The following is a 14060-nucleotide window of genomic DNA, read 5'->3' on the forward strand; positions in this document are numbered from 1 at the left end:
CTACTGTCAGTAAGGGCAGGGCAGCTTGTCCCACCTTCCCCAGGTAGCGAGTCAAAGGCGTAGCAGCACCGCCGAAGGAGCAACAACAACCCCAAGCTGCAGCCTCTCCTGGGCCGGTGGGACAGGGAGGGGGTGGTGGGGGAGGGGGAAGAGATGAACTCGATGAAGGGCTGTGAGTTAAGACCGTGTCACGGCCCGGGTGCAGAAACGAGGACGGGCTTGAGTGTTTGTACGGAGAGCATGGGAAATGGGGAAGATGAGAGCCCCGGGAAGAAATGGGCGATGGGTTCGTGTAAGAGTGTGTGAGCAAGGTGGGCGCTGAGGCCACAGTTGGGAGAGAGCTGGATGTGAGAGATGATATCGGGTGTTTGCTGCAGTGGAAATGTGATTGCGGTAAACTGCATGATGGATGTACTCTGATAGGATAATAAAGGCTTGCGTTCTCATCTAGATAACGTCTCTTTGGCTCTTGTGTGAGCGGCAGTGTAAAATGTGATTGGCCTGGCGTGTTGGAGCTATGAGCAGAGAACAGGTCGGGGGGTTTGGGAAAATTAAGTAAAGAGGTCTCAGAGTTTGCAGTGGATGAGGATGAAGAGTGGAATGAAAGGTTTAATTCAGGTTCTAGTGCTGGGCAGGGTGGTAAGTGGGTATCTGCCTGGAGCTGTGAATCTGGGGCAGCAGACACATAGGAGGCGGCAGGGGCCAGGTATGTGGGTGCTGGGCCCCCTCTGTAAGAGCAGGCTGAGAGGATTGCAGAGGTTGTCTTGGAAGGGTCAATGGCTGCAGTGATGGAGGGAGTAAAGGTGGAGAAGGAGGGGGTGGGGGGCTCCTGAAGTCCTGTCAGAGACTGGTCGCGGAGGCACTTGAATCGGGGAGGTAAGTTGTGACGACCCGGTAACCCTGGGCGTGGCGGATCATGTCGCAGATTTCCCCGTTGAGCTCCAGCAGCTTGGAGCAGATCAGACTGAGGTCCTGCCGGGAGCCGACCAGGGCGATTGTGCCCGTCTGGCCCAACGTTTGGTGACGGAAGTAGACGTTGAGCAGCGTCTGAACCTCACTCTCTGAGCTTCCGCCAAACACTCCGTTGGGCCACTGCCTCCTGAAATGGACACAAAAAGTATTATAATTATTACAGGTAGATATAAAGAGACATACTTTCTATATTCAATATTCAATGTAGCTTGATTCATTGGATCAAGCTACAAAGTATAAATACACAATTAATATATTCAACTTGATAAAATGTGTCCATAAGTACAGGAATGCCACTAGACCCACATCTATACCTTGCCAAATAACACCATATAGAATAAACTACGCAAGTAATTTTTCAGTTCGAACTCTTGCCTAAATATTCTGTAATTTATACAGATGCTATTGTTAAACATATCAGGTCTATCAATTTTGCCTCAGGTTTGGATATTCTCATCTTAACAGCTGCTTTTATATAGCGGTCATTCACCACTCCGGTATATCCCCATAAATAAGAAAATCCCGTATAATCAAATATTTGTTTTAACTTCCCTAACCGTAACTTCAAAACACCTTTATCATATTGATTCTTTGGAAAAATAGACATTAAAAGTACAATTTATTCCTATTTCCATTCGATAATCTAAACCTAAAACCAATCATCCTACATTTAACTTTATCTTTATCAACTTAAATCTCCCCACTTCTTGATCTCAATAAGTCAAATGATAGGGTGAGGCAAGGTCTAAAAATGGTTTCACCCGAAGCTTACGCTGATAATGGACCACACCCTTTTTTTCACACCTTGGATCATGTGATGAGCCACATGAGCAATAGTGGGTCAACGACCCTCTTACGGGGCAATCCCCTCTAGGGCTTAAAATCTGGAAGTCTTCATCATTTGGTCTTAGAACTGAAGAAGCTTCTTGGATGAGAGGTGAAACATCTTCAAGACATTTAAAGAAGTTCAGTTGCTTTTCATTCCAAGCTCCTTAGAACAGGGGTGTCAAACTCAAATACACAGTGGGCCAAAATTCAAAACTGGAACAAAGTCGCGGGCTAACATTAATATTTACTGAAAAAAAAATCTTCCTCCAGATTTAAGAATGAATCTCTTCTTATGGACTCAAACAAGTTTTGCTGGAAAACTGAATATGGAACAAGCAAAGCTTAATACTAAACAATATATATATTAGCTGTATAATACCAGTAGGCCAGGTCTAATAATAATTTGGTATGGCTTCGCAGGCCAAATGTAATTAGGCTGTGGGCCAAATTTGGCCCGCGGGCCAGAGTTTGACACCTATGCCTTAGATCCTCCTCTACTTGTATTACAGGATTTCCAAATTTAAAGCCACAGAACTGTCCTACTTTACCTCATGCAAACATTACAATTTTACTTTCATTAGGATTTACACTTTCCTGTCTACACAACATCTTTCTACTCCATCTAAAGCCATCTGAAGCTCTGATTCTGTCAATACTACAATATCATCTGCGTACAGAAGCACAAGAGAGATAGATAGACCTCAACATCTCCCAAGCTTAAGTTTCTCAGCCAGGAATGACAGCCCTTTATAATGTCTACTTATTATATACTTCAAAATCATTTGTAAAGATTGGAGAAAGTGATGGGGACACAGTGTGTTCACATGGTCATTTTTTGGATCATTTGTTCTTTTACGTTGAGACAAAATAATAAAATCATTAAATCCCAGGATACACTCATGTATGCTGATGGCCTCGTGCTGCTCACCTGCATTCCTGGATGTAGCGCACGGCTTTGGTGAACTCATGGTTCCTAAGGCACTCCAGTATGGCCTGCACCGCTGCCTCTGAGGTGGGGAAGCTGGGCACAACCATGGCTGCCACCTGGGTGGCGTGTGAGTGAGTGTGGGCCAAGTGTTTGTGTTCCAAGTCGCTGGCTACGGCTGCCTCTGCTGCCTGCAGGCTGCTCTTCAGATCAGTAAGCTCTCGAGACATGTTCAGCAGCTAAGAGGTGGAGGGACAACAGATGGTGGTGGGTGAGTGTGTATGTGAAATTTATGTCTATATTAAAAGATTAAATGCTCAAGATCAAGTCTGCAGTGTAGCAGGGTTTTTCTAAGGGTCAACATCATTTTAATTTAACTAGTAAACCATACATATACTTATAAAAGCATATGTCTATTTAATAGGGGTGCAATGATACTCGTATCGATATTGAACCGTTCGATACAGTGCTTTCGGTTCGGTACGCATATGTATGAACAGTACAAAATTTGTAATTTATTTTATCAACTTTCCTTCTGACGATGCTGTCTGTGTTGAGCGCTCAGTGAATCTGCGTTCGACTACTTCGCCTAGGCTGCACTGTCGAGCGCAGATCCACTGAGAGTTCAACACAGACAGCATCTCAGAAGGAAGAGCGCAGGGCAAGCTAGCGAGACAGAAGCTCTCCTTGCAACATGGCAAATTGAACCTCCCCCACCCTCATTCAGATCTGGCGTTTGGAATTATTTTGGTTTTCATGTGACGTATGACCCTGAAGGTAAGTGCGTCATGGACTAAAGTAAAACAGTATGTTGGATGTGCCACGCAATGCTCAATTACATGGGTGGGAACTAGTGTGTTAGCGCAGTTAGCTCGTTAACGTGTTGGCCGTCTAGCCCCATGCATGCGGCGATCAGGGGTAGCTCGTTAACGGAGATTTGCCGTGTTGTGGCGTTAACGCTAACAGCACTAGTGGGAACACAACGAATATGACTGCACATTTACGCCAACGTCATCCTAGTGCAAAGACAAAAACAACAAGCATGCATGCTACAAACTTTACCCGAGTCATTTAGACAGCCGTTAGCACATGATTCTCCTTATGGGGACCTGATATGTTTAATATTGTGGCGAGCTCAGACAAGGTGGAGACGGAGGTGTCGTTTGGTCTTACTTCCCGTGAGCTAGCCAGGGAGCACAGCCGTTTATTGACATCTGCAGAAGAACACTGCCGCTAGCTAACTGCTCAGCGCGGCAACCGCACAGCAACAACACACAGAGCGCCCTCTGACCCCGGAAGGACACACCGTCGCAGCGAGAAGGCGTCACCCGTCACTATGGCAACATAAACAAAACATAACTGTATAAACAGACCCCCGAACAGCCCTGACCCGCTACATAGCCCCCACCTAAGGGGTCAGTCGTCCCCGACGACCCCATTACCCCACACAAAGTCCTGCAAATGTCCAGGTGCCTTCTTTTGGCGCACCGGCCGGTCACGACCGGTGGGGGAAAAGTCACTCGGGTCAGAACATGGGGTGCCACCATCATCCCACTTCTGACAGCAATGTGGCGAGCTCAGACAAGGAGGAGACGGAGGTGTCGTTGGGTCTTGCTTCCCGTGAGCTAGCCAGGGAGCATAGCCGTTTATTGACATCTGCAGAAGAACACTGCCGCTAGCTAACGGCTCAGCGCGGCTACCGCACAGCAACAACAACACACAGGGCGCCCTCTGACCCCGGAAGGACACACCGTCGCAGCGAGAGGGCGTCACCCGTCACTATGGCAACATAAACAAAACATAACTGTACAAACAGAACCCCGAACAGCCCTGACCCGCTACAATATGCTGCTGAGAATATAACCCAGAAGAAGCGTATAGTATAGCTTTTATTTTGGAAAGAGACATTTCTCTGTAATAAACTCTCTTTTCCAAAGATGAGTGATTCCTCAATCAGATACAGGGCTTGCAAAATCGCTAGCCCGACGTCCCGGGGCTAGCGATCTTTTCCAGTCGGGCTACCAAAATCTATCTCTGCCCTGCCCCTCGGGCTATTGTAGGAAGGAAAAATATATGTCAATGCTTTTGCATTCTTTCGGAAATGTAGCTGGGTAATTATGTCATTGGCATCGGTGAGCCACTGTCAATATGTGACATTGAAATCGCGTTTGAATTTGCGCTTGTGTTTTGCTTTCACTTTGCAAATGTCCAGGTGCCTTCTTTTGGCGCACCGGCCGGTCACGACCGGCGGGGGAAAAGTCACTCGGGTCAGAACATGGGGTGCCACCATCATCCCACTTCTGACAACAATGTGGCGAGCTCAGACAAGGGGGAGACGGAGGTGTCGTTTGGTCTTGCTTCCCGTGAGCTAGCCAGGGAGCACAGCCGTTTATTGACATCTGCAGAAGAACACTGCCGCTAGCTAACTGCTCAGCGTGGCAACCGCACAGCAACAACAACACACAGGGCGCCCTCTGACCCCGGAAGGACACACCGTTGCAGCGAGAGGGCGTCACCCGTCACTATGGCAACATAAACAAAACATAACTGTACAAACAGAACCATGAACAGCCCTGACCCGCTACAATATGCTGCTGAGAATATAGCCCAGAAGAAGCGGATAGTATAGCTTTTATTTTGGAAAGAGCCATTTCTCTGTAATAAACTCTCTTTTCCAAAGATGAGTGATTCCTCAATCAGATACAGGGCTCGCAAAATCGCTAGCCCGACGTCCCGGGGCTAGCGATTTTTCCAGTCGGGCTACCAAAATCTATCTCTGCCCTGCCCCTCGGGCTATTGTAGGAAGGAAAAATATATGTCAATGCTTTTGCATTCTTTCGGAAATGTAGCTGGGCTGTAGCTGGAAATGTAGCTGGCCATTTGCTTCAAAAAGCAAATGGCCTAGATCTTGGTTCCACTTGTCTCTTACCCGTGACTTCAGTGGAAATTTCAAATTCAGGATCTGACACAGACTGATTCATGTCCTACACAGTTCTTACAAGTTCATAGAAATTTCTGTTCAATTAGAACCAAGTATTTGAGTTGATGATTGTAATTTTTATACAATGTTGTAATTTGTTTTTCAACAATTTTTTGATTAATGTTTTGTTTCCTTTACAATATTATACATTAAAGTATAATATTGTAAAGGAAACAAAACAGGAAACAAAACATCAATCAAAAAATTGCTCTCTTTTTTATTCGGGCTACTTACATTTATTTTGGGTTACCAAAAACTGAAGAGTCCCTGCCCGAAGGGCTACCAGGGATTTTGAAATTTTGAGAACCCTGAGATATATTTATTTTTTTAATTACTTTTGTTTCAGCAACATTAAATTTAAAAACTGTACTTTTGAGTTAAAATATATATTTATAATTTTAATAAATGACAAATTAAAAAGGCATGAACATTTTTTTTGTATCGAAAAAATATCGAACCGTGACACCAAAGTATCGAACTGAACCGAACCGTGAATTTTGTGTATCGTTGCACCCCTACTATTTAAATAAAAATAATGTGGCTCTATATATCATAGACATTTTTCTTAGAATGTTCCTTATCATACAGCTGGATGATACAAGGAAAGACCAAGTCACAAGGGGAAATTGCCCTAGTTGATATCAATCACACTGACCTAGAAAACCTCAAATTTGATGGACATTTAATGTTTAACTAATACATTTAGAACAACAACAGTCATGCAGATCTTGGTATTTAATGTGTTTGATTGTGAATTACTTGGACTCTGAATCCTCTCACATAGACATAAGGGAACCAGCATGTTCCTCTGTTAGCCTGCAAGTCACACTTAATGAAGAATGATTTGACTCACCTCAGGCACAGAGCTTATTGCATGAACTTGACCAATGAGCGAGCAGTAGGACTGGAACAGAAGGAGGAGCTGAAAGTGAAGCTTGTAAAGCCTCTGACAAAGCTCCAGTTGCTGGAAGACACAAGTGACAAAAAAAAGCTAAGATTTATCAGAAGCAGAGATCACAAACAATCACAATCACAAATTGTTGTAAGCACATGCAAAGGAATACAAACACGTGACAACAAAACTGACTGATTCAGTTGTGCAAAGTTAATTAAGCAGTTTAAGAGGAATCTAGAGTGAAGTGAAGAGAACTTACTGCAAGAGACTCCATTTGCTAGACAGCGAGAGAGCATGTTAGGGCATCAAGAGTGAAGTGAGAGGAAGACAAAGTATCAATCAAACACATGCACAGCAAGTTAAAAATCCTGACTGTTTACAGCCAGGCTGCCAAGAATTAATCAACACTGTAGAGAAAAAACAGCAACTTTAAACTTAACGACTCCGGCACGGAAAAGAAATTTCAGGAGGATATAACGATATAGAGACAGAGCCAGCGTGCAAAGAGGGCAAACATTTCAATCCACAGAGAAAGAAAGCCATTAATACAACACAAAGATTAAGCTACATAGACTGAATCAATTTGCCAGTAAAAATCTGTGCTTTCATTGGTACAGTAAATAATAAATAAAGTTGTTTGTACCTTCTCCTCTGAATCTCCAGGTTGGCAGGTAACCACACTGTCACCAGGACATCTGGGAAATGTGTCCTTACAGTTCCTGAGCCACTGAAAGACAATAAACGGAAAACTTCATTGGAAAGAGGAGTGGACAGAAGAAAAGGTGGTAAATATTTTATCTGGCACACATTTGAAGGAGGAAATAAGTAAACGTGCACTTACCAATACAGCAGCCTCCTCTTTGGTGTTGTAAGTATCCAGGTACTCTTGCAGCTCCAGTGCACTGAACTTCATCTTTTCGAGGAGGCCGTAGGACATGATCTATACAGACCAACAAGAAGAAAGGAGCAGTAAAAATGAGCTCAGTATTAGATTTGTCTTTGGGGTTTTTAGACTCCCATAGACTGAAGCAGCTACAATACTGTGATCAGCAAGAAGCCTGCCAACTGTACTCACCGTGTCAGCATCAATGTAAATGGTAGGACAATCTGAGCATGTGGTGAGCATCTGTGAGGACCTGAGAAACTTTGATCCAATGCCTCTTAATCCCTCGCCAAGATAAGTGGCAACATCTTTTGTTAAGGTGCAGAATTTTCCCTGGATGTTCTGGAAAAAGACACTGTACTGTAATTCATGCTAATGGAAGAGATATAATATATTATTATACATAATATGAGTGATAGCTTGAAAAAAATGGGTGTACAAAAAACAAGAAATACAAACATAAAAAACAAAACAAAAAAAACCCCCTAAAGGTAATCCTTCATGTGATGTACCTTAAAGAGTGATGAGAAGACCTGAAATGTGTAGACAGCACATGACCCATCTGAGTCTGTTACAAGCTGGTTGATGTGGCAGCGCCATGCCTCCTCGGCATCGTCACACACCGTGGGTTGGAACGCTGCCAAGATGGCGGAAAAAAATGGAGAGGGGGGAGGAGGAAACCCAAGGTCCTCCAAATCATCAACATCATCACGCAAGCTTTAACAACAGAGATGAGAAAGAAGTGAGTCTGTGCTGTTTGCACCCAGTACGATAAGTATTTGAAAAATGTATCTAACAGGGTTTAATAATATCTCAAAAATGTTAAAAATAGGACAAAATAGGCAAAACATCCATGAATAATGTCCCATTAGGTTTTTTCTGGCTTAGTAGTTACGCTTTGGGAGTCATTTTCTGTTGCACTATTAAACAAAATCTACATTTTCTGCCATTTTTGGTCATTATCAGAGTTTCTATTGTTGATCAAACGCAACAAAACTGGTGATTTTCCTTTGGCTTGAGCGAAAACTTCTTTCCGTGTGCCACCAAAAGTTTTTACGGTAGGAAAAACCCTGACAGAGACTCTGGCAACAATCCAGCAGTGTATTCAGCATGCAGGGATTAATATTTAAATCCTGTCTTTCAAACTTACCTGGGCAGACAGTTTGGGTCTAGAAAATCCAGTGGAGGCTGGCAATAGTCTGGGTTAAGACCACGGTCCAGATTTGGCAGCTGATTTTGAGGTTGCCCCGGCAAATCCAGAGTGAAGCTCTCTCCACAGTCGGAGCCGGGGGGGAGCTCGTTGACACTCAGCGACAGTTCATCATCCTGGGCCTGAGTGTCCTCGTCCTCACCACACACCCTCACCTGAGAAAACAAAAGCATTACATTTTTGATGTTTCAAAATGTATCTAGGCAAACAACACATCCACGTCCAAGTCTATTATTTCTCACATGTAGACCAATGTGATCGTCATGGAGAGCTCCCTGGCTCGGGGTGGTGGCGTTGAGGGACTGGGGGTCAGCAGATGTGTCGTATGAAGTAGACAGAGAATCGGTGTGATTGGTTTCCTCTGATGGAGACGGGTTGGTCTGGAACAGGGAGGCAAATCATGAATGTTGACTCAGGAAAAATAATAAGCCTTTTAAGGCTTCAGAGGATTTTTAATGTGTTGATTCAGCAGCTAAGGCTACACACAAGCTGAGAATGGGAGAGGCTCTGGCTAGTTGAAGACTCCTCTTCCTCTGATGACTCGTCTGAATCGTGAGGGTCTTCGTGACCCAGACTGGGGGTACTGCCTGAGTGCTGGCTCTCCTCCAGCAGGTCGCGCAGCTCTGTGCTGTCCAGAGATCGCCGGCGCACACCCCAGTTAAAGTTATCGACAGTCTCACCCTAGATTTAAAAAAACACAACAACAACAAACACACACATACATGTTGGAAGACATGGACACAATGAACGGTAGAAGTAAAATCCCTGCGATGAAGGGAACATTTTTACTTTAATCTCTCAAAACACAAAATAATTGCTTTAGTTACAAGAACAAGATGCAAGATGGACTGTTATTCATGGCATGAATATATGATTATATGTTGGAAAGGTTGTTTTCAGCCTGTAAAATTATCTTTTATAATAACTATAACATATTTATCTCTATTTAAAAAATAGCAGTGCTGTCATAAATGTCGTTCTGCAATCAAGCCGTGAGAGCAAAATGAAGCACAAAGAGGATTTTGTTTTTACGTTCCAGATCAAAACAAAAGAGGCAGGAACACCAAAGAGCTGATGAAGGCTAATGTTAAGTACTCAATGTGAGGGACTTACCTGGAGCTCCTAGGCAGCGAGGGGAAGAAAGAGAGAGACAGAGTTAGAGAGAAAGAGATGAGGTGGGAGGACAGAGAAATACTTTTCAAATATGTTGAAGAAAGACAGGTGGATAAGTTGAAAGACACAGTAAAGGTAAAATGAAAGAAAGGACCACTGTGTCAGCATAAATCAAATGAACACAGGTGAAATACAGTATTATTGTGACTCTCACCTCTCCATCCTCCAGCTCCACATCCAGGAAGTCAAAGTCTCTGAAAACCCTAAACTGCTGCTCACTGGCGGTGTCATCTAATGTGTCCTCTCTGGTACCACCGTCCTCAGATGACACGCCGCTCTCCCGCACCTCCATCATGTCCAAGTCACCACAGGATGAGAAGATCACCTGACAAGAAGACAGAAACAGGTTTTTAGACTTGTCAGAGGCAATTAGTGAAGCCATCTTAATAACAGAAACATCCCCAGAAAACTTTAGAGGTTTTACTCCCTCTACAAAATAGAAACAAAAAAAACAGAAATACAAGCTTGAATTTTGTTGACTGTGTACATAAAGAACAAGTACAACAAGGAAGTTAGCTTACAGATGGGTTCTTGGTAAGTCCAACTTCTTGTCCACATAGAGACAAAACGCTCACCAGCTTCTCTCTGGTTCTTTTCTGCATGTAGAAGAAAAACTCATCAGTAAAGTGATGGATTTTCTTCTCGCTTCACATGCCTCATGCTTTGATGATCAAGGGATAATTTCTAAGCATGTTATAAACAGAAAGTTTTAAATCTGTTTTTCTTGGGCTATTTGAGGTCAGTATGCTAAAGAAGAATGACTTGATCAACACATTTTAATATAATATTCTTTTACAAGTCTTACAAAACCAAGCAGCACTGATGTGAAACCTTAGTTTTGGGCATTGATGCTACCTGAGATAACTGTGGTCGCCTCCAGCTGACAGGCACCAGAATGGTGTTGGAATTGGATCCAGAAGAAGTGGAGGAAGTACTGCGGGTCACAGCCATGGCTCTGGCTTTCCCCTCTCTACCCCCTGATCCTTGGAGCTCATCAAAACGGCGCCCGATCACCGGTGTCTGGGAAGATAACAAACAGAAAGACATGCAAATTTTTTGATGATTTGCATATTGCATGTGTTGAGGAAATCCTTTTCTATTTATGACCTAGCAAAACATGGGGGTGTACTGTAACTGCAAGTCAATGATGGGCATTTACAAAAAGAAGCTCAGTAGCAGCAGCTTTCTTACCTCAGAGATGTCAAATGTGAAATCCAGAGTTTTCCCAGGGAGAGCTTTAGCAGAGCCGTCCCACACTCTGCTGACCTCTAGGTTGGAAAGATCACCCTGTGTGTGGCCGTACACTGGATGAACAAGGCTGGCAGAGCGTGATACCACCAGCTTCAAGATGTTTAAGGCATCCTTCCAGTGTACTGTCTATAAAGTCACATGTCAAAGACAGAGTAAGAGAAACAGCAGTGCATGCAGTGCATTTCTCTAAAATGAAGACCGAGTACTGTCCGACACTCACCTGGACAAACTTCTCAATGGTCTTCAGGACATCAGCGTTGAACTGTTTGACCTGCACAGCAGTCAGGTCCATGTGGCTAAGCAGACAGTAGATGATTTGGAGGAGAGACTGTTGCATACTGGGAAGTCCCTTATCCAGCAGCTTGGAGAGAGAAAGTCACATTCAGTAAGCACGCAGACATAAACCCAATCTTGCTTAAGGGCAAAGTCAATATGTGTATAACCAACTTGTATAACTTGTATAACTTGACTGTAAATTATTGGATTGTCCTTTAACAACTGGCTGAACGGTGAACAGGACAGGCTTCCAACAAATAATCAGCACAAACCACTCACTCAACATTCTTGCACCAGCTTCCATAGAAACATCCAATAAATGTAAAATCCTAAAAATAGAGAAAGATAAGACATATTTTCATATATAGAAGCACTTACCTCAGCCATATAGGTGACCATGTTGAGCGTTATGTCAGAGAAAGCCTCGTGAAGGTAGCGGCAAACCACGCTGACCCAGGAGAAAGGGTCCCTCGTGTAGGAACGTGTCTTATAGAGCGTCATCACATGTGCCAGATGGGACAGCTTTGTGTTCTTTTCCACCAAACATACCTGAGAAAGTAAACAAAAAAGCAGACAGACACGTTATGTGAGAAATATTGCCTTTTTTGATCTTTTAGTTGTTCTTCTGTGTTTTGAAATGTCAGGTTTTTCCAATCCACTCTGGCTTTTTATCTTTCTCCAAATATACATCTTTACTGTTTGTCTAACAAACCTAAAAAAAAGTCAAAGGAAGTAAAGCAAAAGCAAACTAAAGCCTAGACTCAGCCCACTTGAAGAATCCATAGTATTGCAGTACCTGTGCAATCCTCTCAGCACTTTCCTTACAGAACTGATTTGGGTGGCTAAAGTGCTGGACCAGGTGAGGAAGCAGACACAGCACATTCAGAGGAAAGCCTACACAGGGAGAAGAGTTTGAACTTCAGATACAGCCAGTATAAATAAAAATAAACACGTTGCCGTACGACTACTAAACGATACAATATAAAATCCTCAGTACCTACCTATAGACTGTGAGCTGTCGACAACAGGCACGCGGGAGACTGGCGTGAGCTGGCAGAATAGCTGTAAGGTCAGGTCAGATGTAGCCTGGGAGGTAAATCCCTTCAACAAAAGCTGTTGAATCCCAGAGAACCCGCTCCACCTCAGCTGAGCCTGCAGCTTCTCCAGGCGCTCACGGTTCTCTGCTCTGTCTAAGGGCACCTGGGAAATGAGAGATTTTGGCTTAAGTGAAGCTGAAAGTTGCTTGTGGTACTTATTGTCTTCCACCTGCAAACTGAATATCTGAGATGCTAAAACAATGAATGAATCAATAGCCAGTTGCTAGGTCTGTGGTGGCCTTGAATTAATAGGTTCCAAAGCTTTCTTTCATTTTAAAATAGAAGCAGTGTGAGCGTCTTAGGATGACGTAGTCTTCATGGCATTAAGGGAAAACACAGGTTACAGGGAATGTTTGCTTTCTTCTGCTTAATCTTGGCTTTAAGTTAACTGTTGTTTTTACAGATACATACATTGTCCTCTGTAATCAGCAATTTTTTTTATCTCATCTACCTTTGACAGCAGCTTGTGAACGAGGCGAAGTGACATCTGGTATTCAAACTCGAAGTCTGACTCCATGAGCGACACCGCCACCCAGAAGACTGTGGCCAGTATCGACGAAGGATGAGACACGTGCGCGGGATCCGACAGAACGCTGGGATCAATGCGATTTGTCGATGATGTGCAGGAGCCTGAACTTCTTCCTGTTCGTGCAAGGCCGTGACTGTTGCAAGCCTGTAGACCGAAAGCGAGTACAAAATTAGCATTAAGGATTTAGCATTAAGGTGTCAGATTACACAGCAATTTTCCTTTCTTGCCTGTATGCGATCCAGAGTTGCACTGCGAGGGGGATCACTCGACTGGTTGCAACACTCGCCGAACTTCTTGGGGACAGAATAGGAGCGCTGGTGGCGCTGCGATGACAGGCCGACAAATCCTGGGCCAGGGAAGTTCAGCTGACCTGTGCTCTTTCTGTTCATCAGTTTGTCACTTGTCACAAAGTCTGGAGAGGATGTCCTACAAATCAAACACAATGAAAGCAAAATGTTGAATCTGTTGGAGTATCAAGTAGCTCTGAAACACCAGAAGGAGGCTGTTTAAATCTGTACATATGTTGTAATCTTCAAATTATTATTACTTCCAAAGATTTAACATTCAAAGCAGACTAACCTGGTAAGAGCTGCCATAAGGTCACTGTTTTTCAGACACTCTGCTAGATTCACCACTACTGACTCCAGAGTTAACAGCACCTCCATCACATAGCCCTGAAACAGGTACAGGTATGAACATCAGCAATAATGTGAATCTTCACCAAATGCATCAGGTTGAAAGCACTACATCTCTATTATATGTCTCTTCTCTCACCTGCACCTCGTCTCCATGTTCTCCCACCACCTCAACGAGGCGTGAGACCAGATCAGAGACAGCATGGTTGTTGATCGGCTGTTTGAGAGCTCTAAAGATCTGGAAAGATCTGCCGGCATAGTGACGCGAGGAGCTGCACAGAGCCGTCTGTAAGGCCACGTCACTAAGCTGCTGCTCCAGGTGGAAGTCTGTGAAGATGGACATATTTCACCCCTTGTGCAGGTCTAAAATGAGTCGATTATTGCTCCATTTGTGAAGATTGGGTGA

General features: G+C 43.8%; 1 protein-coding gene across 7 annotated transcripts in view; it reads right to left on the reverse strand.

Moving 5' to 3' along the window:
• Positions 1-739: 739 nt before the first annotated feature.
• Positions 740-14060, reverse strand: part of fryb (furry homolog b (Drosophila)) — a 53463-nt gene continuing 40142 nt past the window's right edge. For 4 of the 7 annotated variants that reach the window (XM_085420800.1, XM_085420798.1, XM_085420796.1 and 1 more), the window contains exons 44-66: positions 13794-13981; positions 13599-13693; positions 13247-13445; positions 12942-13163; positions 12395-12593; positions 12190-12287; positions 11772-11942; positions 11338-11478; positions 11058-11243; positions 10722-10886; positions 10388-10462; positions 10021-10191; positions 9180-9374; positions 8936-9073; positions 8634-8848; positions 7996-8200; positions 7676-7825; positions 7442-7540; positions 7244-7327; positions 6860-6877; positions 6559-6669; positions 2729-2964; positions 740-1099 (exon numbers count right to left, since the gene is read on the reverse strand). In XM_085420800.1, the coding sequence (XP_085276926.1) occupies positions 841-1099; positions 2729-2964; positions 6559-6669; positions 6860-6877; positions 7244-7327; positions 7442-7540; positions 7676-7825; positions 7996-8200; positions 8634-8848; positions 8936-9073; positions 9180-9374; positions 10021-10191; positions 10388-10462; positions 10722-10886; positions 11058-11243; positions 11338-11478; positions 11772-11942; positions 12190-12287; positions 12395-12593; positions 12942-13163; positions 13247-13445; positions 13599-13693; positions 13794-13981 (3620 nt within the window). In that variant the 3' untranslated portion in view covers positions 740-840. Of the gene's footprint in view, positions 1100-2728; positions 2965-6558; positions 6670-6859; positions 6878-7243; positions 7328-7441; positions 7541-7675; positions 7826-7995; positions 8201-8633; positions 8849-8935; positions 9074-9179; positions 9375-9405; positions 9816-10020; positions 10192-10387; positions 10463-10721; positions 10887-11057; positions 11244-11337; positions 11479-11771; positions 11943-12189; positions 12288-12394; positions 12594-12941; positions 13164-13246; positions 13446-13598; positions 13694-13793; positions 13982-14060 lie in introns of those variants that run through there. The other 3 variants (XM_085420802.1, XM_085420797.1, XM_085420801.1) reach the window with 2 other exon arrangements.

This window comes from Rhamphochromis longiceps, linkage group LG10, assembly GCF_057381845.1.
Source record: "Rhamphochromis longiceps isolate RC_006_pf linkage group LG10, R_longiceps_female_GT1.1, whole genome shotgun sequence".
NCBI classification, from domain to species: Eukaryota; Metazoa; Chordata; class Actinopteri; order Cichliformes; family Cichlidae; genus Rhamphochromis; species Rhamphochromis longiceps.